Consider the following 27,606-nt stretch of genomic DNA (forward strand, 5'->3'; position numbering starts at 1 on the left):
TTATTTAAAATTGTAATAATATTTCAAAATATTACTGTTTTGCTGCATTTTAATCAAATAAATGCAGCCTTGGTGAGCAGGAGATTTCTTTTCAAAAACAAAGAATCTGAATTATTCCAAACTTCTGACCCGTAGTGTTGTTTGATAGAGTGAATTGTTTGTTGTGTTCTTAGGTGTTCCTGACAAACTCTGCCAACGTGTTCCTGTTGGAGCCATGTCAGGATGTGCCCAAACTGCTGGAGAACCAGTTGGAGGCGTGCCGAGCTGTGCTCAGCGTCTACCGGCACATCATCATGGAGCAGAACATGAACCGCCAGACCTGGTCAGTCTGTGTGGAGCGCAGCTCTGCTTTACTATGAATCCAGAAACATTCAGCATATTGTGACTGAGGCTGTGTTTTAGGGAGCAGTTGCTGCAGGTGTTGCTGAGGATCACTGAGGCAGTGATGAAGAGACCACAGGAGAACCAAAGAAAAGACACGTTCGCTCACAGCCTGGCCAGCATCCTCTTCAAAGTGAGTTTGAGGTTAAAGAAGAACTTCAGCTGGTGTTTAACCCGTTTTATATTGTTACAGTGTCGGTAGTATATGTAAATGATCAATGTTTACTGGTTCTTCGTTTTACCTGGACAGAGAAATTCAAGGTTTTTTGTCAGCAAAAATTTTGCATAATACGGCAGACTTTTGTCTAAAGTACCGGTACTTTGGTATCAAATCGGTTCTGAAATTTGAAATATGTGTTGATACCAGCATTTCTTCGGTACCGCTAGTACAGAGTACCAGGTATATTCAGTGCCCGCCGTTAGTATCTGTGTAAGTGCTCTGTGAAGAGCTTCTAAGGTTTCTATTTACAACGTGTTGATCATTGTAGCCAATCACAGACATATCTGCTGAGCGCGTGAACGCAATGACCAATCAGAGGCTTTTAAGTTAGTCAGAATCAGCTCAACATTGCTCATTTTAAGGGTAGGTTTATGACTGATATTTGTATGATTTTTGTATTTGTGTTTGTGTCGTACTTTGTCTTCTCATTAAACAGCATTATGGTAACAATTAAACACTGGCATTCCGTTCATCAAAGAGTCCTGAAAAGAATGTACCAATATAATTTCATTTCATTTATAAAAAATATTTACAAAAATAACTGTTTTCAACATTGATAATGATAAGAAATGTTTGTTGAGCAGCAGATCATCATATTAGAATGATCTCTGAAGGATCATGTGACTCTGAAGACTGGAGTAATGATGCTTTGATCATAAATAGGCTATTTTTATTTTAAAATATATTAAAATAGGACAGTAAAAAAAAGAAAAGAATTGCAGTCTTGGTGAGCATAAGAGAATGCTATCAAAACCATTAGATAATCTGAACAGAAAATAGAAAACTAAGCCCAAACTTACACACAGTTACATTCACTTTTAGCAAGTACTTTTGATGTTTATGATCAAATGATCCTGTGTTGTAATATCTTGCCAGAATCGATTTGAACAATGAATTTCAACATCAAGCTAATGTTCTTTCATTCTAAAATTCCTTAAAGATGTCTTCCTATAGGGTTTACCAAATCTGTACATAGAACTGTAAAATCTTTGTAAAGCGCAAGACTGATTTACCCTTCATCATACGTGTAAGATTGTGATTGTGATGATATAGTTGAAATGGCTTGATATCCATGATATCTTCTGATGTTTGATTTGTGTGCTGCTGTCATTTGCAGACGATCTTCGTGGCGTGGGTACGGGCCAACCTGACGGTGTTTATATCCCGTGAGCTGTGGGACGAACTGCTGGTTGTGCTGTCGTCTCTCAGCCACTGGGAGGAGCTGGTGTTCGAGTGGGCCAGCATCATGGACTCTCTCACTGCAGTACTGGCCCGTTACGTCTACGGTCTCGACCTCCACAACCTGCCGCTGGACAAACTCTCAGAGCAGAAGAAGAAGAAGCAGCGTGGCAGAGGTGTGTGTGTGTGTGTGTGTGTGTGTGTGTGTGTGTGTGTGTGTGTGTGTACTACATGGAGTGTATTTGGGCGGGCTGAGTTTTGTACTCATGTTTTATTCACAAATATTAAACTAACAAAATGCATTAATAATGCATTAATTAGGGCAGTGCATAATAAAATGGATATCATATTTTTATATTCTTATTCAAAATAAGCAAAACTGCATCTTAGCTTGAGGCTGACTATAGAAAGTTGATCACGATTGACAAAAATATTAAGCAGAACAACTATGATCAATCATAAGAAATGTTTGTTGATCATCAGATCATCATATTCAAATAATTTCTGAAGGATCATGTGACACTGAAGACTGGAGTAATGATGCTGAAAATTCAGATTTGATCACAGGAATAAATTACATTGTAAAATATATTCACATAGAAAACAGTTATTTTAAATAGTTTAACATTTAAACATTTTAATTATTCCAAACTTGTAGCGTATGACATGCGGTGTCATGTAGTTTTTATGATTGCATTTGTCTTCAACTTAAGATATAATTTAGTTTAAACGTGCTTTTGTGGTTTTTACAACTCCTGGTACAATATTGTTTTTGTTTTGATTTTTGTTCTTTAACACAATGCTGAAGGTCATACAGCAGCTGTATGAGACACATCAGACTTCACTTACACACTTTCATGGTGAAATCACTTCTTTTTCTAAGTTAATCCATAGTTATTTTGACCATAATTAATGCACTGTCATGCAGCAAGAATAGACATGAAAACAGCGCGATGCCGCAGCGCATCAGCATGCAGTGTAAATGCTTTGAGCTATTACTGAAAAATATTTGTTTCTTATGCTCTACTTATGTCTAGTGTGAAACAGACCTCACTTGTGCACATCACTGGTTTTGACTATTTTTGACACTATTTATTGTTTTAAATATATTGATATTAATGTATTTCCTCTAAAATGGCACAGGCTTTCCTTTTGGTCAATTAACTCTTAATTTTCAACTCCTTCATTTTAAATGGAATGTCTTTTACTCCGAAATATGTCAGAAAAAGTGGATTGTGAACACCATTTTAAGGTAACTTTGTGATTAAACAAATATAGTGGAATCAGTGTGTGTGTGTGTTTAGGTAAACCCTACGTTATGAGGACAAAATGTCCCCACAAAGATGGCAATATCCAAAATCCTTGTCCTTGTGGAAATTTTTTCATGTTTAGGGGATATAATATAGAGTTTATACAGTAAACAAATTATTGTTTATGGAATGTCCCTATAAAACATGAAAACCCAACGTGTGTGTGTGTGTGTTTCAGGAGTGATGCAGGACTCACAGAAGTCTGCAGATAGCGCGCGGACCTTCTCTTTGAGCTGGAGGAACTCTGAAGAGCAGAGCGGCACTCAGGAGCCCATGAGGTTTCGCAGCGCCACCACCACTGGAGCTCCTGCCGTGGAGAAAGCTCGTAACAACGTCAGGCAGAAAGCTTCAGGTCAGAACCAGCTTCAGGACTCATGAGCTCAGACCGTTTCAGGTGTCTGCTTGGTGTTTTGATAACATCATTCCATGTAGGGCTCTATGAAATCAGTTTTATTTATTTATTTAATCCCAAATTCTGTTTTTGTAAAAAAAAAAAGAATTTTTTTTTTTTTTCTATATTTCTTTATTCCATTTTAATGGTTAAAAAAAAACTTTAGAATCAAAAAGCATGTCTAATGGATCATGAAAATACAATTTAACAGCATTTTCTTAAACATTTTTAGGGCCTTATGAAATCTGTTTATGTTTTATGTCCAAAAATCTGTTTTAATTCTTATAGATTCTGTTGTAATGGTTTAATAAAATTTCTAATGATCAAAAAGCATGTCAAATCAACATTATAATAGTTTATTAATTAAAAAAATTAAATAATAATAATAATAATAATAATAGGGCACTACGAAATTTTGTGTTGGCTTTAATTTTTTTCTGGATTTGTGATTCAATACAAACTTATTATCAAAAACTCTGGTAATTAAATGAAGGTATAAAACATGAAATTAAATTTTCAAAAAAAAAAAAAAAAAAAATTAACCCTTTAAAATGCAATTAAATGATTATTACAAATATTTATATTTTGGCAAACAGACAGCACAACAGAGGTTTACTGTTAAAATTAAAACATGGAAAAACATTTTGATATTCTTTAAAAAATAAGAAGTTTTGCTAAAAATTATATTATTATTACTTTGTACTTCCAGTACATTCTACTGGACAATAGTAATATATTTAATTCCGTCACAATTTGTCCAAGCTTGATTATTTGTAGATAACAAACCTGTGCCGCTCATTCACACAAAATCTCCAAGAATATGCAGACTTCATATTTAAACAAATAGTGTTTTTGCAGTTTAATATTCACAGACACATCACAATTTGATTAAGTGTACAGCTGTGCTATTAATACATTTATACAAATTTTACCAAATTGCGTGACATTCTGCGTTATACTGTAAATTACATTTGAATGACTGGATTCTGCGATTCTGTCCGCATTTTCAGCATTGCGTAAATCCTATGTCCCTAAAGATGACATTGGGCGAGGAGCTTCACTGGGACAGAGGAATATTCCTCTTGCTGTTACCATCTATACAACAAGTTCAGCTGAACACATGTGATCCAAGTCTAGTTGACTTACACACACACACATCAACTAGTCACTTCAACCCCTGATTAGAGTTCAACTCTCTCTCGAGCATGAATTTTCTGTTTCTTTGTCTCCTTGCATGGACATGCGCAGAAACACTTTCCATTGACTGTCTACTGGTTTGGAGATGATTGTATCTCTTTATAGTGGAGAGCTTGTTGAGTTTGGAGCAGATGTGTTTGAGACTGAAGGATGCCTCTCACACACACCGCCCCCAGAAACATCCTTGATTGTGTGTGTGTGTGTGTGTGTGTGTGTGTGTGTGTGTGTGTGCGCGCACATGAAACGGCATGGCTTTAAATTCCCTCCTTTTCTTTTGCCTAATTGGATTTCTCCTACATTGTTCTTCAAACGGCCCAGCGTCCTCTCCTGCTCGTTAGGAGAGCCGCCTCATCAGACTGCCTGCCTGTTTTTGATAGTTTCATTAAGAGCGTAATTAATGCTCATTAATATGCATAAATAGGTAACTCAGCGAAAGCGATGTAATCTAGAAAGAAAAGGCAGTAATTAAAGCGCACTGTAGAAGGAATAATAGAGCCCTCCGCTTTCTCGGCTCTTCTCCAGACGTGACATGGAGTGGCCAACAAACACAATGCTAATATTTTGTCTTATCTGAGCTGGCAGAGAAAACTTGAAATAATGTGCTTCATATTTCCTGCTCGGGGATTGAGTATCAAAGGACGGCACAAGCCGAACGAGAGCACGGTTAGAAATCCTCAAAGTGTGTCCTCTGTTAGACTTCAGCTTAAAAATACCAATACGGGTTGGTGAAAATGCTCTTTACTGAACAGAACGCTTACAGCTTTCATTCAGGTTGTGCTTTGATGTGATGCTTTCATGAGGTCGTGGAACAGAATCTATATTTTAGTCTGTGTGTTTTTATTGGCGTTCACTGTTACTGATTCTCATACTTTGGCTTATAAGAACCCATTGGCTCTGCATAGTTCATAGACGGGACTGATACATTAGTTCCTGAGGCTCTAGGAGAGGAAAGGTGTAGTATTACTTTAACCAATAAGACTTACTGGTCGCTCATGAAGAAAATTCATTGTGCTTTTGTTCTATTTTCCACTGAGGTAAAAGTTGTTCAGCTGTTGTCTTTAATGGACAGTTTGTATAGTTGTAGACTGTTGAATGTCTTGCATCAGACTGACATTCTTATCCACCTTTTCCACTATCCCCAATGAATAACAGACTGAAGTCATTCATTTCCAATGGAGAATAGTATGCAAATGAATACAAATATGCAAATGTAGAATTTTCTGATGTAATTTGAGCTTCGGCTGTGTTGAAATATTATGCGACCGCACGACCAGATGTGATGCATTCTAATCAAAACTAAGAGAACGAGGTGGGAATGAACAGTATTTTTGCACTTAATTGTTAATCTTTTAACATGTTTTGTTCATCATGATGATCTTCACGCATGAGCACAGCTTTAATACATTTTGAAGCCAAAATCCAATCGCTAGAACTAAAACTCTAGACATAAGATGTGAACAAGCTACACCATGGTCACATGACTTCAGCATCACCAGCATTAAGCTTCAACAACTCTTTCCCTGAATGTCCGATTATAAACACGATGAGGCTGTGAAAGCGACTAGCGAGTGTATGAGTTTACCAGGGGTGCGTTTCCCCAAAGCATTCAACTATGGTCGCAATTTCCATCGTTAATATCAGCATAGTTCATCGAGTCAGTGTTTCCCGAAATCATAGTACCAATGAACAATCGCAAACAGCATCGAAAAGTTCTCTCCACCTGTGGTTAGAAGCAGTTTCTTGTTTGCATGATTTACTTTTGTTTATTGACTTAGTAAATCCTTATCTTGAGCAGAATGAACAAACTGAAGTTTTTTTCATTTCAATTATATATAAATTTAATTTACATCTTTGAGTTTGTCAAGAGATTTAAAGAGGTGTTTTTGAAGAGTGTGCATGTGTGTGTATGTGATCTAGTACATAAGAACAAGGCTATGAATGAATCTGGAAAATTTGAATTAGTCCTCAGATGCCATATCTGTAATTTATAGCAAAAAAATCTAAATCATCAATTCAATCTCAAACGGATTAATTAGAATAAAATATTACTCCACCACATGCGTGACATCATTAATCAACGTGGTTGAGCAACAGATTTGCAGCAATATGGTTTTGGTTTCGGGTCATGACTAGCTAGTTAATTTTATATTTTTTAGAAATTACTGATATATTTACTGATGTAATTACTGATGTATTTTATTTTGTAGATTAAAACTTGAGAAAAGCTAGATTTTTTTTTTAACCTTATTCTATGTATAAAAAAATAAAAATAAAAAAAACATTGACTTTAAGACGATGGAATTAAAAGTGCTAAAATGCAACAAAACTACATCAACCCTTCATCGATCTAAAAACCTTATGTAGCCCTTCCCTTTTCCAGCGCTACTCTTGTTTTCAGTCTTTAGTTTGTTTTTCCACAGCATAAAGGTAAGATCTTGCGGATTTATGAATGAACCGGTCGTTTTAAAATCTCCCCGGTCTACTGACATCTATTAAGACATCTGCTTCAAACATTACAACGCTCATGATCACTTTCATTAACTTTACAATAAGTAAATCCACTTCACCAGCTAATTACTCTTTGACAGCGATGCCATGGAAATATACAGAGCTACCGCAAAAACGGAAGTTAAAAAACAAATTCTAAAGAGGCTGTGCGCTCGTTTCTCTGATGCGTAAGCTCTATTGGTGTGAGTTTGGTTGTTCAGTGGTCTCTTTGTTGGCACAAAAATGACACACTTCAACTTTAATAAATTGTCTGGCTTTTACCACAGCTGTAGAATGCAATTGATTTGTTTCCCTGTCTCTCTGTCTGTCTGTCTCTTTCTCTCCCCTGCGCGCTCTTTCCCTGCTTCTGTGGGCAGCTAAGCGAAGTCAGTCTATCAGCAACTGTGTGCATCTTTGCGAGGCTTTGCCGGCCACTAAGAGTGTGCCCATGCTCCTCCACACTGTCAGCTCTTTCTTACCTGGTATCTCTCACAACTCTCACTGCTCTCACAGACTCTCAGGTAACTTCCTTTTTCCTCTCTCACAGAGCTTTCTTTTCCCGTTTTCCATCTTGCTGTCGTTCGCTTTCATTTAAGATTTAGCATTATCAGGAAAAAGACAGATAATTCATTGTGTGCATGTTTTTATAAGGACACTGTATTTTCTTTCCAGACCGTGCTGAGAGCACTGATGGAAACACTCGCTCACTTCATTCATGCTTTATTCACAGATTCAATTAAAGTGTCCTTAAAGCTGCAGTCCGTAACTTTTTGGGGTTAATAAATTATTGTACAGCAAATGCATAACCAGCCAGTGTGCAACACTATCTGCTTGCCTTAGCTCGATTCAAAACGGTAAGCTTGTAATAATGTTTTTAATTCCAGTGGTACTGGTGGATTTCGACGGGAAATTCGAGCATGTCTTTGCGTCATTACGTCACATCTGTCCACATAAAGAAGAGTCTCGGCTAGTGGGCTATGAGTGTGAGGATGTTGGAGGTGGAGATTTATAGCCTTTTCTCGCAGCACTTGATATAATTAATCTTATCATTTTGATGGCGGATCCAGAAAGGTTCAAACGACAATCACCAGTGACAACTGGAGATTCACCCGTTGTAAAATGCAAAAGACTTCAGACTTCGGAGAGGCTACAGAAAAAAAGAGACTGCAACCGGATCATGCGAAAACAAGGATAAACATCGGAAGGGCATTAAATGTAGTCACGCAATGCTGATGTTGTTAACATTAACAATTTGAGAACAAAGTATAATTTGCACGGTTTGACGTGATATGATAAGCGAGCGTTAGATTTAATCAGCGCGATTTACTGCAATGCTTTTTTTCCCTTAGTTGGTCAGAACAAAAGTGGATGTTACTTACTTGTTCAGACGACATTTTTCGGTGAAAATTCTTATGTTGGTCATTCTTCCAAAAAGTAGAATCTGTGATTGCGAATGCCAGTATCCACACCGGCGCAGTGACTGACAGCCGCACATTCTCCTAAAAACACTGGATTCATCCGCGCTGTGCTGTGCCGTGCCGAGGCATAACCCACGTAAAGTTGATAATTCTGCGAATAACTGCAATTGCAGATTTCGAACAGAGATGGCGACAAAGAGGAAAAACTACGGACTGCAGCTTTAAGCGTGTTGAGCATCTAGTAACTTTAGTGTGTTTGCAGAAGCGTACAAACTGTGTAGACAGCCAGTGAGTTTGAAAACATTGCAGAGCACACAAAAATCTGCACATAATATGATGCACTTTTACTTTATTTCCATCAATGTGCAAATACGAAGAAAAAAACAATGTTTTCCATCAGTGCCCTCAGAACTGCCTGTAGCAAACTTCAGTTATTACATTTTATCCCAATTAGTCTGAAAATAAATAGAATGGACAATGTATATAATTGTCTTCTTGCGAGCTCTAATCAGCATGGTGATCGTATGAGGTGCAGTATTGCTGACAGTGTGTCTGTTTTGTCCGCTAGACGTGGAGGAGTGTCAGCTGTCCGAGTGTGAGATGGGGGATGCAGACAGTCCTCTGCCCCGCAGCAGCAGCACCTCTGACATCACACAGCAGATCAACGACACCTTCCCAGGTACCAGCACAATCACACAAACTACACACATTAATATACTGACATCTGAAGGGATTTACAGAAAGTAAAACACCTTTGCATTGGCTTTGCATATCTCTAAGGCAATGATATACTACTATTATAGTACATATATTACTATTGTAATACAACTGCACTATAAAATAATTGCAAATGAAAAAATTATTTTATAATATGAAGTATAATAATAATTTTTTCTTATAGTAAATTACATTTGTCTTAATTTCTTCACTTTTCAAAAGTGAAACCCTCTTTTATTTGTGTATACAACTGCATTTTCAGTGAAAACAGGTTTATACTGTACATCACATGAACACAGTGCCGTGCTTCGCTTTGGAACGTACAGCGCAATAGACTATTTACTTATTTCATTAAATCACAGCCTTTTGTGATTTGATGATCTATAAATGAGGCTATATTATGTTTTTAACGCCTTTTATGTCATTATGAGTAGTTAAAAAATTTGGTTCACTATGAAACTGTGGTGGGCCTCATCAGTATCATCACTCTTAGCTGAGTCCTGCACGCGGGCGGGCACCTGACGGGGGAACCGCTTATATTTAATGTAACGCGTGGAATAATATTTACCTTGTCATTTGCGGTGCGGGTCGGGAATCTGCTAAAATATCCCCAATATTATATGACAGTAAAGGCTCATATATGGCAATATGTTCTATTAATTTATGGTGACATCTAAGCGTCTGTGTAGCCTATGGTGTGATTTATTCAAATTTGTTCAAAATAAAGTTTTGTATTGTTTACACGACAGATACACGTTCTCATCTTTTTTTCCTGTTAATTATTACCATCGTTCTTTCGTTTAGGGGTAAAACAAAGTTCGAAATATGTGAGCAAACAAAGTTTGTTTTGACCTGATTTTGTTTGAAATGACATCACATCACAGTTCGTTCTTCGATTTCGCCTGAAGCCTTAAGAGCACAATTCTGTAAAAGCGCTGGATGGAAGTGGAAAGTTCTGCTAGGAACTAATGTGGGTGCAATTCGGGTCTTTATGTCTAACAGGCCGGGTCGGGTACGGAATTAAATGAGTGTTGCTGTCGGATAATAGGTCGGGTGTTCTGTTAAGTACTGCGGCTGTGGGGCGGGTGCGGATTTACCGTGCAGGACTCTGATTCTTAGTACTTAGTACTAAAGATGCCATTAAAAAAATAACATTAATCTAAACACGACGTTGGATTGATCACACAGTCGTCAAATTGGCCAATGCAACATAAACTAAGAATTAGCCTCTTTTAGACTGCTTGAAGAAATGTGATTGAAAATCGAAGGTAGTGTGATTGCTAATATGTGGGACACCTGAATGAAATGCAGGTCAGAAGAGAGATGAGTCTGCAGATACGAGCAGAACGTGTGTGTCAGAGAGCAGCTCGACTGGGAAAAGAGAGATCGACGCTCCCACGGTCAGTAGCATCTCATTGACATTGATTCATTAAATGATTCTTCACATGCAAGTTTCATAGAGGTTTTGTGGGTATTGTCAGATTCTGATCCGGCGGAGCAGCAGTCCAGCAGATCTGGATTATCCAGGAGATGGAGCGCCAACATTCCTGAAAAATAAACTGCGTGAGAAAAGTGAGCGTTGTCCCACCATCACTCCTGGCATCTTTCTATTGCTCTTATTTAAAGAAGATATATCTATATCTTTCTGCCTTTCTTTCTTTCCTGCTTGCTTGTTTGTACCTGTATACCTCAATACATGAAAACTAGGGATGCTCATAATTAACCGGTTAATCAACGGTATGAATTTTGACCGATTAATACTATCTGAAGTCTGAAGTACTGAAGCGATTTAATAAGTAATTTTTCAAGTATTTTAAAAGTTTGCTGCATGGTTAAAAAAATCTAAATGACTTAGCTTTTGAGAGAAAAGATGCGTACAAAAACTTGTCACATTTTATTATTACATTAATGTAAAATACTAGCCTGACTACGTCAGACTTCCTACTTCCGCTAATTTCATTTCGCTCCTGTAGTCAGTCTGAGATAGCAGCCTATCTATCAGTTTTCCACCGGCCTAAAAACAGCCGGGCCAATCAACGAACAGAAGGCGGGCTGAGAGCCGTGACGTAGACGCTGATTGTACCGTGGATGCGTAGATTTACTTCACATAATCTCCAAAAGTCATTCACGGCCATGTTCACTCCGGTATTTCACTCGATGGTTTAGTTTTTGCATCATACATGTGTTTACAGTGGAAGTTAGATGCGGCTGAGCACGCGCATAACACACGCCATAACCAAACGTTATGTGATTGGCTTACGGGTAACCAATGATTTTAAACTTCAGACAAGCGCCCCCCCGCGCGAGAGAAAACACTTCTCTATTATGCTATTCCAGACTCTGTATACGAAGCAAAGTGAAGTAGCAGAGTCTGGTATTACCAGGCTAGTAAAATACTGGTTAATAAAGCAAAATGTTTGCAAACATTAAAAATGCTATAAACATAGCTACAGGCTATTTTAGTTCCCCTCATTCCTCGATAAATCCTTTCAATTTAACGGTATTCAGAACAGAACAAGAATGAAAAATAAAAGTAGCTATACAAACGTAAAGCCAAAACAAATGAATTTAAAGCCAAACTGAAACCAAAACCAGCGTTGTGCCTGTGTAAATTTATTTTTTATTTTTTGATTAACTTGTGCTCTCAATTGAGGTGGATAAAGGTTTTATCCGATAAGAAGACGTGCATAAACTACAATGGAAACATATTTACAGAATAAATCCCTCAATGCGCAACACAACATTTTCATTGCACAGTATCGCAAATATTGTTTTGATCATTCTGAAATGCCTGAGCCAAAGTCTGTCATCAAAATGATTAGGTTTAATTCCCTCCCAGAAGTGTCTCACATGATTGCATCACCAAACAACACAAGAGAACTTGACAGCGTTTATTGGGTATCGTCTGCACGCTCTGAGGTCATTTATGATGTAGGAAAAGGAGCCAAAGTTTCTTCTCGGATTGCAGCAAGTTTATTACCGATATTTTGCACTACATTACATTGCAATATCCCAGGAAGTGACGATTTTGTTCTCTTGAACACATGGGATGGAAACGTTGCTTTATTCGCTAATGTTTTTATGCGATATTCCAATTTTGCGCACAAGTTATATTCGCAACTTTGGATGGAAACATAGCTACTGATGTCTACAGTAGCGATCAAATCACCTTTTGAAAGTAACTTGACGCTTCAGATAAAATGGTTATCAATTACATGCTTACACCAGTAGGTGGCGACAAGTGACTGTTAAATTTTTTTTGTCAATGAATCATTTATTCAAGAGATTCGATCAAAAACGCTGATTCATCCTGTAATGAAACAAGGTGGATTCAATGTCTTTATGAATTCAATGTATTTATGAGTTATTGAATCATTCAGTTAAACCATTTTTTTAAACAATTCATTCAATTAAATATTTTAAAATAGACTTCACTGCAGCAATGAACATTTTGTCTGAACCTGTAAAAATATAAGTAAATTATCAAAAACTTTGTGATTCTTAATTTATCCGGAATCGTGCAGCTCTGATACAATTGAAAAAAACAAAACAAAAAACAGGGTCAAGCATTAGTATACAGTATAGTGAAAATATCTAAAGGAGTGATTTTCTATTATAAATAATTGTCAATATTAACTCAACAATAAGTGAATGCATGTTAATGTCAGTGTAACCTCTCTCTTGTCAGGTGAGAGTGTGAGCAGCGAGACGTCTAATGGTTATCTGAACGATGCTGAGGTGGGTCTGCTGGCGTGGCATGCGGTCGAGGAGGAGCCGGACTCTCCCTCTACTCATGACATGAGCGTGAGCATGAGTGTGACAGCGGATACAGTGAGCCAGAGGAGTCTCCTGCTCAGCCACACTGAAGCACTGGCAGGTACCAGAACCCCTCTGTGTTCCTACACTACCACCGTAATGACCTCCTGTCGGTCTGTCAGCCTCTGCGCTTGAAAGTTGTGTTGTTCTTAATGTGTTTGTTATTGTTACCCGTTACTGTGGTGTCAGTATCTGTCATGTGAGCAGGGGACAGCAGCACGGCATATGATATAAAGAATAGTCCGGGATAAATACACCAGCGTCTGTGTTATTCTGTCATTGAGGGTCATTTTATTGACAATAATTTCAACGCTCAGCACATACACTGGAAGTCTATGAGGGGATTGTACAGCACCAGAATAAAAGCAAGAACACATTTAGATTTAAACAAAAGATGTATGTTTCAAATAAATGCTGTTCTCTATGTATTCATCAAAGAATCCTGAAAAAAAATGACAGTTTCCACAAAAATATTAAGCAGCACAATTATTTTAAACATTGATAATACTAATAAGAATTAACGTTTCTTGATCCCCAAACCATGTCTTCGATCAAGTAATTGAATCACATAGGCCAGTTGTTTATATCTTTTGCTGTAGTGTTTCAGTAGGAAACATTACATCGCCAACCATTCCTTTGCCAATAATTGTAATAAACCAGTGAGATTTGTGTATGCACAAGGAGTCTGACAACAGCTGGTATGATCTCAAGTCCATCTGGGATTACATTAAGAAACTGAGACGGACTAAATCCAGAAGAAGTGCGGCAACGTCTCCAAGACGCTTGAAGAAACCTGCATACCTAATAGTTATTTCATAAAGATTTCTGGTAGATTTTTTTAATTGTTTCAACAGAACTGTTAATTGGTCATGTGGGCGTCGTCATTGGCAGTTCAAAATACCCAGATATCGACCGATTGTTTACCTTGCCCAATATATTTTGCCATTTACTAATAGGATCATTATCTGTGTACTAGTTGTTAAGTACTGTTTACATGGAACACGCCCACAAATATATATATATATATATATATATGTATGTCTATAATGAATAACTTAAAACCTAGAAAAATTATAGAAAACACCTTTTTTTCTACCTAGTTTTTACACAATTTTCAGCTCAGATAATAATGATGGGTTACACTTTATTTTAAGGTGTCTTAGTTACATTGTACTTATTCAGATAAGTACTGAGTGATATGAATTTACTACATCTACGTACTATAGAGTTACGGTTAGGGTTTGTTTCAGGGTTAGTTACTTGTACAGTAATTATGCATAGTTTACTGTTATTACCATAGTAAGTACATGCAGTAGCGTGTAACTACGTCACCTTAAAATAAAGTGTTACCTAATTATGTTTTCTGAATAATATCGAAGCCAAATAAAGTTGCAAATTTACTTTACTCTTCATAGACTTCCATTGTAAGTGTGTTATTGTAAATTAATTTACTTTATTTAAAAACAAAACAAAAACTGAGGTACTGACTTGTAAGACCATTTTCTACCAAATTAAATAACATATTATTTTTGTGTTCATATAGTAAGTGCTAAAAAGTTTTTTACCATTCCGATGAAGTGGACATTTAAAAAAAAATCTAGTTTTGGTCTAAAATAACCAGAGGGTTAAAATGATGTAAAATAACAAGTATTAAAATAAGCTAAAACAGCAAAAAATCAGCAAAAAAAAATTCTTATTTTAATTCACCCCCTCGACAACAGTTTTAGTCTTGGAAAACCTTGGACATATGAGGAACCCTAATAAAATAAATTCTAGACCTGGAAAAGTCATGTAAATTAGTGAAATCCTAAAACTCAATACATGTTTGTATAATGGATGTACATTTTTCTAGTTTATTGGGTCAAAATTGTAAAGAGTAAAAATCCTTATTCTTAATTCTTATCCAGTAAATCGACTGTAAAATATCCAGCTTTTAAAACTAAATCTTGAAGTTGAATTTACAGAGATGTGCCTTTGAATATTGTGGTGGAGAAGGTGGAGAACCACTGCTTTAAATCATCCTGACGTCTGCTACTGATTAGAAAGTAATTTCATTATCAGCTGTCGTGTCTGTCTTTAAGTGTTTTGATTTCCCTGTTTGTGTGTAATGTGATTCCACCACCACCACCCTGCCATCCATCGTTGTGTTGTGTGTGTGTGTGTGTGTGTGTAGGGTCTGATTGTGCAGCCCTCCCTCACTGTCCCCCAGTGTCTCCGGCTCTCCTCCTGCCTCATGGCTGCTGTGAGGGCCCTCAGCTCCTGGAGGATGCCATGAATATGCCTCACCATCTGGGTATTGCACTCATCCTCTCAACCTCCTTCAGACCAAACTCATCCTCTGTACTTCACTCTACCTCCATCCCTCAAAGACAACATTTTTCCTAACCCTCGCATAGGTGACTTTTTCCTAAGACAACATCTTCGCCAAAATGGAATCTCATAAATGGCTGATTTGAAATGATATTCGTGGCAACGGTCATGGCGTTAGCACAACCACGAAACTGCAGGAAATGCTAAAATCACATGCAGTTATTGGGTGAAATGGTCCAATTGTTATTAGAAAGAAATATTTTGGGAATCTGTTCAGTATTGCATGAGGTGCACTGAAAAACATTAGTGTAGGATTTACATTGATCCAATTTTCACACAAATTTTTTTGTGTAACTTTAAAAACAAAAAAAACAAAAACTAATTGTATTGAATGTAAAATTTTAAAGTAGAAATCCTTTTTCTTTTCTTTTTTTCTTCTTTTTTTAATATAAATCCAATTTTTAATTTTTTTTATTTTTATTCAAGAAATCCTTTTTTTACGGTGTATTTTTATAAATGGCATTTCCCATTTCCCTGACCTTATCCATGAAGGATACGTGCATTTCTGCCTGACAATATGTCTAAAACAAGGTATCTTCGAATGCAGCATTATTTTGCTGCTTACCTTTTGGATCAGTCTCTCAGTTTGTTCATCAGCATTTCTCTCCTGCAAGGTAGAAAATACACCATAAATACAACATTTTCAAACTACAAACATTGGAAAATAATCCATAATGTTCTAGAAGGGTTGTGCTGGTTGCGCTAAGGCAACTCAGATGTAGTGTTCAGTGTGAACTACTGCATATTAAACCATGAGGGTTTAGACCGAGCCACTGAATCTACAGCAGTGTTGTTGGCAGTTTAAGTCCGTTTTTCTTTTTTCCCTTCAGTCGTCATTCACTCAAACTATAAGACTTTCGTTCATCTTCGGAACATCAATGTTGAAAAGATATAATGTTGTGTGTGTAAAATTCACATTTAAACCGTGTGCAAATGTGTGTGTGTGTGTGTGTGTGTGTGTGTGTAGTGAACTTGTCGGTGCATTAACTTCACAGCCCTCCTCGATATTTACATTAATGTTCTTGTCCACTCGTTCATTTTCGTTCATCTTTCTCCTGTAGTGTGCTGAATGATATTCACTATATGGGGATTTTTTTTTTTTTCTTAATTTGTTTAGATGGAGCAGTTTATTAAACCTTTTGACAAAATATTAGTTTTTTTTATCTAAAAGAACAGTTTGCATAGGTGTTTTTTTTTTTATTATTTTTTTTTTTTATGAAGTATCATATTTATCTTTTATGGCTCTTATACCATGGTCTGTCTGAATACTCAATTTTGATTGGCTGGAAGGAGTGCATTAAAACCGTTTAATGCACAGGTAGTTCCAAGTCATTTTAATCACATTATATATCAATGTGCTGTTTTCATTTAAGCACACACACACACACACACACACACACACACATACGTCACTCACACACAGAGAGACATTTAGGAGCACAGAAACTTCTCAGCGCTGCCCCACAACATTTATTAATAAATTAGCTCTGCTACTGAATCGCTACATTATATTACTCAGCGTGATGAAAGATGAAATTCTGATGCTTGTAATGAATCAATGAGATCTTTATAACTGTATAACAGACTACTTGCATAAAATGCATATAAATATCAGTTGTCACTCAATATCTGCCAATAATATGTCTAGGTAAGAATAGAATAGAAAAGAAAAGAATACTTTTAATAACATTGCACAACTGTGCAACGAAGTGTTGTGCTTCTCAGTGGTACAGATATTTAAACGCTTAGATTTATGATCAAAGCTCTATTGTTTTAAAACATATAATGCAATGCAATTGGCTTCATGCCGAACATCACTGGAACAAACAAGTTGCATCTGTTTTTGGAGAACGTGTTAACAGCAGTAAAAACTGACTGCAATATCTATGGGCTTTTAAGGTAATCAGCTACACTAGCTACTTCTTTTTATTGCCATTTTATTCAATTTAAATATCGAAATGTTAGTGAGAAGAAGAACAATTAAAAACTTTTAGATATCCATCTGCAAATGTGATTGACATTGGATATGCTCATTTTTGGTTGCTACATTGAAGGCATCTTGAGTAAAACGACTTTATATGAAAAAAAGCACATACAAAAGACCTGAACCAGAGGAGATGCAACCTGTTTTACAGAAGTTTGTTGTGCATAACCTCCATACAATGACGATTAAGAGATGAGCAAATAAACCTTCATCAAAAGCCTGACAGATCATATTTGATACTTACATTTTAACATGATTTTTCTAAAAAATGATGTATAGATAATTAAGTATACCGAAGTTGCTTCAGTCCAGTAAGTGTTCATCAAATATTCATCAAATATAAAGTGTTCACCAAAAATTACTAACAATTAGTGCAGATTTCACAGCAAAAAGAAGCGGGAACATGACCTGAAGGGGACATTTTTAAAATGATACTAAAAGGCCTTTATAAGTATAAATGCTACTTCTTGTAATGGCCTCTGTGTGTGTGCCTGCTCTTCCTCGCAGACAGCAGTGAGTTTCTGGCTGATGATGTCAGCATCATCGCCGGTGGCAGTTTGACCGGTTGGCACGCAGACTCAGCCTTCGTTCTCTGGAGAAGGATCCTGGGGATTCTCGGTGATGTGAACAGCATCCGCTGTGCCCGTATCCACGCCAAGGTCTTCAGTTACCTCTATGAGCTCTGGCACAAGCTGGCCAAGGTGCGTTCCCTTCATTCCCTGCAGAGCCTTCTGTACTGTTGCCTGAGAAGATCTTGATGTCAAACTCTTGTTTCAGATCAGAGATAATCTTGGGATCAGAGTGGATACAGACACAGCCATGGCCAGACCCTTGTTCTTCCCTCCTCTGCGCATGCTGGCTTCCTGGCTCTTCAAGGTAACACACATATAGAACAGCCCATCAGGAACATTCTCTGAAATTAAGACTACGACAGTTTTGCCCTGTTTCACAAGTGATGATCAGCTAAGAAACATTACTGTTCACGCCTGATAAGAACGTGTCTCAGATGTGTCTACTTCTGATTGGATTTAGTTTGAGGTCAGTCAGTCAGAGAGAGATTGAAGATTTCTATTACAAATAAATGCTGTTCTTTTGAACATTCTATTCATTCAAGAATCCTGAGAAATGTATCATGGCTTCCACAAAAATCATTAAAGGCTTAGTTCACCAAAAAAAGAAAAATCTGTCATTAATTACTCGCCCTCATGTCGTTCCACACCCGTAAGACATTCTTTCATCTTCAAAACACTAATGAAGATCTTTTTAATGAAATCTGAGAGCTTTCTGCCCCTCCATTGACAGCTACACAACTGACACTTTGATGCTTCAAAATGTTCCTAAAGAGATCGTGACACTAATCCATATGAATTGACTGGTTTAGTCCAAATTGTCTAAAGAGACTCTGATCTTTTTATATGATGAACAGATTGAATTTAGGCTTTTATTCACATATAAACATTCATCAACTCACACATCAGTTGTGGTAAACGGAAGCTCAAGCACTTCCACTTGATAAGTAAGAACCAATGAGGTTAATTCTCGTGTTACGCATCACATTTGAGCTTCAGCAAAAAATAGTTTTACGATCTCTTTATGAACTTTTTGAAGTGTCAAAGTGGTAGTTGCGTAGCTGTCAACAGAGGGACAGAAAGCTCTCAAGTTTCATCATAAAGATCTTCATTTGTGTTCTGAAGATGAACAAAGTCTTACGGGTTTGTAACGACATGATTTACTTAATGTAAAGTTAATGAAAGTTATCATGAGGATTGTAATGTTTAAAGCAGATGTCTTAACAAATGTCAGTAGACCGGGAAGCTTTTAAAACGAGCCGTTCATTCATAAATACGCAAGATCGCTGTGAAAATACAGACCGGAAGACAAAAGACAACGAGCGCAGTGCTGAAAAGGAAAAGGGGCGGGGCTACATAAGGTCTATAGGCTACACATAAAACAAATATCAAAACAAATACACATCCTTGGACATATTACACACATGGCATCAGAAATGGAAAACTATGTATTTGAAAACAGCTTTATTGGGAATTTGTCTGTGTTAAGATGAACACAGAGAGTAGGAGAGAAGCAAACAGATGTAAAGAGTTGACACTAGGTGGAATGCAAACACTGTATGATGCAGTGAGCATGTTTCGCCATATGTACTTGCTACTTGTTGTTTAGAATAGGAAGGGTATACTGAATACCGAACGACCTGTAATGTGTGTGTTCAGGCTACCATGCTGCCGTCAGAGTTCAAAGCTGGGAAACTACAGGCGTATAAGCTGATCTGTGAGATGATGACGAAACACCAAGACGTCCTGCCCAACAGTGACTTCCTGGTGCACCTCTACCACGTCATGCACAAAGGCTTCACCAGCGACGATCAGGTACACTTCATTCTGCATGCATGCGTTTATTAAACCTTCTTGGTTTTAAACTTCCTGTGTTGACGTTTTGTATTTCTGTTTGGCGAATTATGGATTATAACTTCACATAATGATGGGTTGTTAATTATGTGAAGTTATTTCCGTGAGTAAAAATGTTGTGTTAAAGATATGAGAAGGGACATGACAGAGAAGCTGAGTTCTGCAAACTCCACAGGAATTACATAAATCATAATTATAACCAATACTTCATCCAATTTGAAAAGTACTTCCACTAATAAAAATGTTTTAGACATGTCAGTAAAAAGCAACTCCTGTTAGACTTTCAGTTAAAAATACATTGTTTTCCATTCTGTGAGGGACAGGTTTGTTTTTTTGTTTTATTTTGTTTTATTGGTTTTATTTGTTTTATTTCTATTTTTTTATGATTTTTTTTTTTTTGGCAGCATGCCACCAATTCTTCCAGTAGAACATACGTGTTTAACCTACAATATTCCTTTAAAAAGAATATAAACCTTCATGCATTTGACCACTAGATGGTGTAACAGTCTTGTTTGTGATGCAGTAAAGGCTCTCTAAAGCCGTAGATCATAAAATGCCTGAATCCTAAACATTCGCAAAGAATCATTATTGAATCATCAAAACAGAGTACGTCTGATCTGATTGTAACTAATATACACTCAACATTTTTTTCATACTATAGGCATTTATCTATAGGCATTTCTTTCATACTATAGGCACTATAGACATTTTATTTTATTTTATTTTTTTATGGTTTTGATAATGATGCCTTGTAGTGAAATATGCTCAGATGTGGATATGCACAGTGGTGTGTGTGTGTGCTGGCACAGCAACACTTTATTTGTGTTTGTTTTTTGTGGTCTAGACAAAAAAAATAAGAGCTCCCTGAATGTGGAGATGCAATGAAAAAGTAATGGAGATTGTGAAAGTGCATTTGGCCACTATTCTGTAGATAATAGATTCCATGTGTGTCACTGTTGGCTGGGAGTCTCACTCCACTTCCACATGAGGACAGATTTGAAGCCCAGATACAGCTCAGACTCCTCAGAGACAATGGGAATGGTAGCTTAGAAGTGTGTCTCTTTCTGCGGTTGTTTTACCGCTCACTCAATGGAGCTGTTAGAGTTCAGCTTAACGTTCACATCTTATACAACCCTGAAACAACTGTTCATGTTCACAGCAATACAGTTTCTCTGCCACCTGCAAAAACTACTTGAATTGCATTAGATATGAGCTGCAATTCTATATGCCAGTCAGTTATTTTTTCAGGAGCATTGAAAATTGAATAGCTGTTCAAATCAATAATAATGTATAATAGCTTGAACTATAGAGTTTCAGTGTGGAAGTGTGAACAAGTGGACAGTGTGAACTTTGGCAAGTTTTTGGATTTTCATCACCAGTCAAAAATGTGGAAACACAGGCCTCAAATGAGTCAGTGATATACATTCTTCACAAGTTGGGTGTGAGACCATAATCAACACATTTAAGAACGTTTTTTTAACCCCCTCCAAAACAGTCGCAAATATTCTTTACAAAACATAGTGTGACGGATTTAAATCTAAACACAAATGTCACATGTGCAGTCCAGTCCTGTACAAAACATGATGTTCTCCTGTTTTACAATGCTACTTTAACACAACAAAAATCATTCATCTAGTCTCACATTGGTTGAAACCAATGAAATAACTTGAGTTGGTTTGAACAAGCAGTGTTCAGTGTTTATGTTGTTGCGCTAGCGCTACACTGTGCAGTTTTCTGCAACTGTTCCACACACTGATCTTCTAGCAATAGCAAATTGTAAATTTACAGAGTGAGTTTCATGTATATCCCATTAATCCCACTGCATTATATTATGAGCATGGACAATGGATTCTGTAATTTGGCAACCAAAAAAGTTATTTGGTCCTTTATTTTTATTTTATTTTAGGAGTCAGTCATTCCATAGTTCAATAGTCCACTTTAGATGTTCTACTATCTATAAGTAACTTTGTAACTACATGTCAACTAGCAGTCATTAGAGTATTAGTAGACTGTCTGTTTAATAACTGCTAACACTTTATTATATATTACTAACAGACATTCTACTGACTATAAGTTACTTTTCATGTACATGTCAACTTATTCTACTAACCTCTAGTGAAAGTTAGTTGACATGTAGTTGAAAAGTTACTTATAGTCAGTAGAATGTCTAAAGTGGACCATTGAGTGTAACTAATGTGAAAAGAAATGTGGCATTTCGTTTTCAAAATACTCTTGTTACATTCAAAATGTTTCAGGGTTAAAGATCATTCAGTACAAACATCAATAATAACTGTCTGAACTAGCAAATATCAAAGCACTGTCCCACATGATTACATACAGATAGCATTGTGCTTTTTCTAATTGCACACTGGTTTATATGTAAATCTGATGAAATATGAAACCCACTGTTTAAAACGTGGTCAAAAATAAAGTTCAAATTTGGAATTGTTAAAGACATCTGAGAGAAACAGCTTATCGTACTAAGATAAAAAAGTGCTGGGCGGGACTTGATTTGACTGATGGTATAAAGTGGCTGTTACAAACTGCGTATGAGTGACAGGTTATTGGAGGGCAAGGACTGAAACTCATCTGGCTATTGGACAGTTATTTCCCAGCCCTCGAGCCGCTGTACATGTCATCAGAGGGAGGTGGGACGTTTTTATTTTTATTGAAGTTTACAGCAGCACTTTTTCTTTTCTCTTCGTATTTCTTTTTTAAATAATGACCTGCACATAATAAGCAACATTTTATAAAAAAAAAAAAGAAAAAAAAAGAAGAGGTTTTAAAGCAACACTAAGTAGGATTTTTTACCTTCAAATAATGTTTCCAAAATCATTTCAGTGATTCATCAAGTCGTGACAGGGTGAAAGGCACTAATGCCACCGCTTTGCGGTCCTTTATCTGGTATATCCACACTATGTAAGATTGCCAGATCGGGTCGCGTTTCTGTAGTTCTAATGAGACATAAGATAACTACAAATTTGACTTGCTTTACGGCAAGCGTTTTTCTTCGTTTGTGATGTCGCAATACATCATACTTTCATAAAATCATGCATCATACTCTACCTTGTCTGTGGCCATTGTTGAATTCCAAAGCCGGTGCTGGATAAACAGCGTGTATGGATGCGGTAGGCTAAATTATTTACGACAGCGGTAACGGACAATTCCGCTTCCAACCTGTAGGGGGGCCGCAGAGGAAAAGTTCCTTGGTGTTGCTTTAATTATATCCAGTAGTAAGTCACTGGTTCACAAATAGAATTACAAGCATATAATAAACCGTTGAGTTATTCATGACAAATACATTAATATTTATAGATTTTTGTTATATTTATTTTCTATTCTTCAAAATGAATTATCACAAGCGTTTATTTAACTATTATTACATATTATATTATTTTGCTACGAAATGTATCTGTATACAAGACCCCTAATCACACAGAACCTGTAGTTAATGATTAAACCTTTCGTTGTGTGCCACTATAGGGACAGGAAAGTCAACAAATAAGAGCAGTGCTAACAGGTGTTGGACTGCGGGCTGGATTCAGTACACACACATTGATTTTTACCTCCACCGTTTGGAGTCATATAAAGGTCAGAGTTTGAAGTATGTGTCGAAGCTGTAGCACATCTAGAGTCTCCAGATGCAAAGGCGCTTTCACTCGTGTGTACTGTACATGTACATTTCCTTGCACTGCTCTGACAATTTAAACCATTGGGCCATGTTGAGCTGCCAAACACACACACACACACACACACACTGTAGATTCAGATTGCGCTTTCTGTATTTACCGCTGCATAATAGTCCCGCTTTGCAGAATTGCCGCTTCCTCCAAAATGCTCATTTTGGGTAATCACGCAGCAGTTTGGTGCCGGTTAATTACTACTGGTTGCTAAGCATTGCAAAGGTCAGTTATTGCAGAATGAGGGTAAAATGTCCCTGCAGATGCACCGCTTTCACCAATTTCACATCTCCCTCTCAGCAGGACTCTTTATGCAGCGAGGTAGCCCATATTGGTGTTTTTTTCTTCCTCGTCTGACAGTGTTTACAAAAGATTCAATTAAGGAAGATGAATGTAGCGGTTACGGAGCAGCCGTGCTTGTTTGTGTTTATTTGTTTGTTTGTGTGTTTGTTTGTGTGTGTGTGTGTGTGCATGGCACAGTTGGTTTAAAGGAACTGATGTGAGAGAAACACAAATTGTGATTTATAATGCGTTCAATGCGTACACTCTGAGTTACGTAATGTTTCACACCTTCAGAGTAGCGGATAGATCCTCGAAACGTTGCATGCAAGTAACCTTAGGTTTGACTCTGAGTTTGAGTTATTTCCAGAACCTCTTCTCTGTCATTTTACTTTACTAAAGTACTTTTTTTTATATATATAAAAATATCTAAACTCATATAATTACACAAACATATAATTTGTTACTTTGAATTGAAGGAATGGACACCCGCTCTGAGACGCGATAGCAACGTCCAATTTGTTAGCAAGCTGATTCTTTTTTAATGAACCTGATGAATCAGTTCACAAATCACACTGAATGATTCATTCTCAAATTGGATAACAGTGATTGAGTTTGAGCGACATTAAGTCACTAAATTTGTAATTTCTTTCTGACTCAAATGTGCCATGAGATCCTTGAAACTTGAGTCTGCGGTGACTGATGGTGTGATTAATTTTATTAATGGGGCATTTTACTATTTATTATAAAACATACAGAATTACACATATACTGTATTTATGTGTTGAGTTATCTGTGAACTAAACAAGTTGTTTAAGCCCATTGCATTGAAATGCTTGAATGTGGACAGATTTCATTATTTTCACTTGTTTGCAACCTTGAATGATCAGTAACTTAAATTGATATTTAGTTTAATGTTTTAGTAATATGATTTTAGACATTTATATGACATGAGACATTTGCTAATTTGCAGATCAATACGTAGGGGTGAATTCAGAGTGATTGGGACACATTTTTGCTGGAAAAAGTGTCCCAATTCACCCATATTTAATGTTGCTAACAGTCATTAGAGGATCAGTAGACTGTTTGTTTAATATCTGATAACAATTTATTTTGATGCTCCCAACAGACATTCTACTGACTATAAGAAACTCTGCAACTATTTTACTTACAAAAACCCTAACCTAAAAGTCTACTAATACTGAGATGATGAGATACTGAGATAATAATAATGAGAGTTAGTTTGCATGTAGTTGCAAAGTTACTTATAGTTGGTAGTCTAAAGTGGACTATCGAAAGAGTGTCACCACATTTTATTAGGTTATCTGTTCCTACTCAAGAACCACTTCTTTACTGTCCTCTAAATTAAAGTGACACACAGAATATCCTAAAACATTATCTTGTCTTCTTTGTCCCTGCTCTCTCATGCTCTGGTTTGCTCAGGATGTGATGAACACGATGATTAGGTGGTGTTCACCTCGTTTCTTCTTCCTTGGCCTGCCGGGCTTCACCATGCTGGTGGGAGACTTCATCACCGCAGCTGCTCGCGTCCTGAACACAGACTCCTTTGAGGTACATGCCAATCTTTAAATGAACATACCCACACTCACACTACCTACAGAAGCACACTGCTTCATGCTGGCATCTTCTCCGTTCTTGTTCTTGTCAGGCTCCACGGATCGAGGCTCAGACGGTTCTTGGTTCGCTGGTGTGCTTCCCTAACCTGTATCAACAGATCCCATCTTTGCAGTCTGTCCCCGGATCTGAGGATATTGTAGTTGGCAAAGAGGACATGAAGGTATGCTGTTATCCAGGTGAACCAAATCCTGTAAATCTGAACCACCTAGGTTTTGGTACTAGGAATGTGCACCACTACTAATGTCATTAATGTTTAAACTTTAAAATTAAAGTTGTGTAACTGATTAGTCAAACTCTCAGAAGAACACTGTCTGTATATGAATATGCATTTGAAATAGCTTACTTAATCTGTGAATAAAACAGTCAATTTGGTAGAATATTGATGTAGGATATGTTTTTGTCAAGTAAGTTGTACTCATAATGTTATCCTTTAAAGGGTCATGAAACCCCCCTCTTTCAGCTCAAGTCTAGCTCACAATCTTTTTGAAAAATGCAACTTAAATGGGCGTGGATGGCTGTGAGAAGAAGGGAGGGGAGTGGGTGTGGTATGACACAGCAGGAGAGAGGGGTGGGGGAACTGTCATCTCCAGTGGCCCAGTCGATATGACTGTCACTAAAAATCAGCGGTAAAATGTGAGGAAATGCTAGATTTTTTTTTAATAGCTGACAAAGTTAAAGTCTAATGAAATACACTGACACCTTATTTTTGTCCTTTCAAAAGTAACTGAATGCCCTGCTACATATATTAGCCTACAGTAATCATAATTCTATTTAAAACATATAAATGTACAAATATAAATATAAATTATAATATGTATAATTATGTCATTATAAAATATATATTTTGTATAAATGTATATTTTTGAAAATAATACATTTTCGACTTAATTTTTTTTTTTTTTTTTTTTTGTACATAGCCTAGATCTACGCGGCCCCTAAATCCACATAATAAAGATGGACAGTGACATAGAAATCTGCACAAATTAAGCATACGTTCCATACAATTGAGGTATTATCGAAATATCTACATTTTAATAACGAGTGATTATTTAACAAAAGGCAAGTAAAACGGTCAGGGTTACATTTTAGACACACACACACACACACCTCTGAAGCGATAGAAAAGTCCTCGCGACCGCATCACTCGCAAGACGAAACCTGCATTGGTGTACAAGGCCGAAGTCCACCATTCTCCAGTTGAGTGGTTGCTACACACACATAGTTTAGATGTGTCCGTGGTTGATGGCCAACCAACCGCCCACAGCCAGAGTCTAGCCCTGGCAGCATCGCGGGGAAAGATGCACTGGAACTTTTGCACCACGAAAACAAACGCGCGTCCCATCATTGCCTCTCTCATCTACTACGCGATATCACAGTTTGACATGTCTGCCATTGGAAAGATCCACGTGGTGTCATGAATAATTAAGAGCAAGTGTCTTCTCATTGGATAAGAAAACTCAGTCATGAATAATTATGAGACACCGATGAGTCATCAAAGTACTATAGTGCTCTGACTACAGGCTGTGACGTGGACACGATGAAGATTTTAAACCCGGAAGATGAAAATAGCGGGGAAAAAACGATTTTCCATTTTCCCCCTACTATTAAATCTAACAGATGCTAACATTGTCTTCAATGGTGTTCAACACACATACCTCTGTTAAAATCTCAGAAAATTTGGTTTAGGGTTTCATGACCCTTTTAAACCAGTAAAAACTGGTATTGTCCCTCATAATCGGGAGTATACAGTAACAAGCCTATAAGCAAGCTAAATTGTTATATGCAAAAAAACTTTTCCATTTTCAAGTCAGAATACTCCCTCACAGGGCCTAAAACCTACATTTTGCCAAACCTGCCAATAGCCAGTGACTTAAGAAAATGTACTGGCCATAAAAAATTTTTACTGGCCATGAAACGGTTTACAAAAACAGGCAGTAATGGCACCAAAATTTTAGATAACTGTGAAAATGCACAATTCTCTATTCCAATTTTGATACCACAGCTAAAACTACTAGCCTAACTAACATAAATTGAAAACATTATTAACCCTCTGAGTTCTGAGCTGTTTTCTGGCCCTGGAGGTGTTCTGACATGCTCTGACATTTGTGCTTATTTC

The 27,606-nt window shown here is 37.0% G+C and overlaps 1 protein-coding gene and 2 long non-coding RNA genes across 5 annotated transcripts in view; 1 reads left to right on the forward strand and 2 right to left on the reverse strand.

Moving 5' to 3' along the window:
- The window catches only part of ralgapa2 (Ral GTPase activating protein catalytic subunit alpha 2), a 176,378-nt gene that overhangs the window by 77,855 nt on the left and 70,917 nt on the right, over positions 1-27,606 (forward strand). For 2 of the 3 annotated variants that reach the window (XM_082143395.1, XM_082143397.1), the window contains exons 13-26: positions 174-322; positions 403-514; positions 1,719-1,956; positions 3,269-3,442; positions 9,152-9,262; positions 10,612-10,700; positions 10,782-10,872; positions 12,989-13,177; positions 15,290-15,409; positions 17,978-18,171; positions 18,248-18,346; positions 19,699-19,854; positions 25,296-25,424; positions 25,522-25,650. In XM_082143395.1, coding sequence (XP_081999521.1) covers positions 174-322; positions 403-514; positions 1,719-1,956; positions 3,269-3,442; positions 9,152-9,262; positions 10,612-10,700; positions 10,782-10,872; positions 12,989-13,177; positions 15,290-15,409; positions 17,978-18,171; positions 18,248-18,346; positions 19,699-19,854; positions 25,296-25,424; positions 25,522-25,650 — 1,980 coding nt within the window. The remainder of the gene's footprint in view (positions 1-173; positions 323-402; positions 515-1,718; positions 1,957-3,268; positions 3,443-9,151; positions 9,263-10,611; positions 10,701-10,781; positions 10,873-12,988; positions 13,178-15,289; positions 15,410-17,977; positions 18,172-18,247; positions 18,347-19,698; positions 19,855-25,295; positions 25,425-25,521; positions 25,651-27,606) is intronic. The other variant, XM_082143396.1, reaches the window with a different exon arrangement.
- LOC309479532 lies at positions 2,263-3,259 on the reverse strand. Its single transcript, XR_014199275.1, has 2 exons — positions 2,577-3,259; positions 2,263-2,431 (listed from the first exon to the last, which is right to left on the reverse strand). It is a non-coding gene; the product is annotated as an uncharacterized lncRNA (long non-coding RNA).
- On the reverse strand, positions 20,267-22,985 carry LOC309479528. The gene is made up of 2 exons (XR_014199271.1): positions 22,411-22,985; positions 20,267-22,083 (listed from the first exon to the last, which is right to left on the reverse strand). It is a non-coding gene; the product is annotated as an uncharacterized lncRNA (long non-coding RNA).

This window comes from Leuciscus leuciscus (genome assembly GCF_965113295.1).
Source record: "Leuciscus leuciscus genome assembly, chromosome: 17".
NCBI lineage: Eukaryota > Metazoa > Chordata > Actinopteri > Cypriniformes > Leuciscidae > Leuciscus > Leuciscus leuciscus.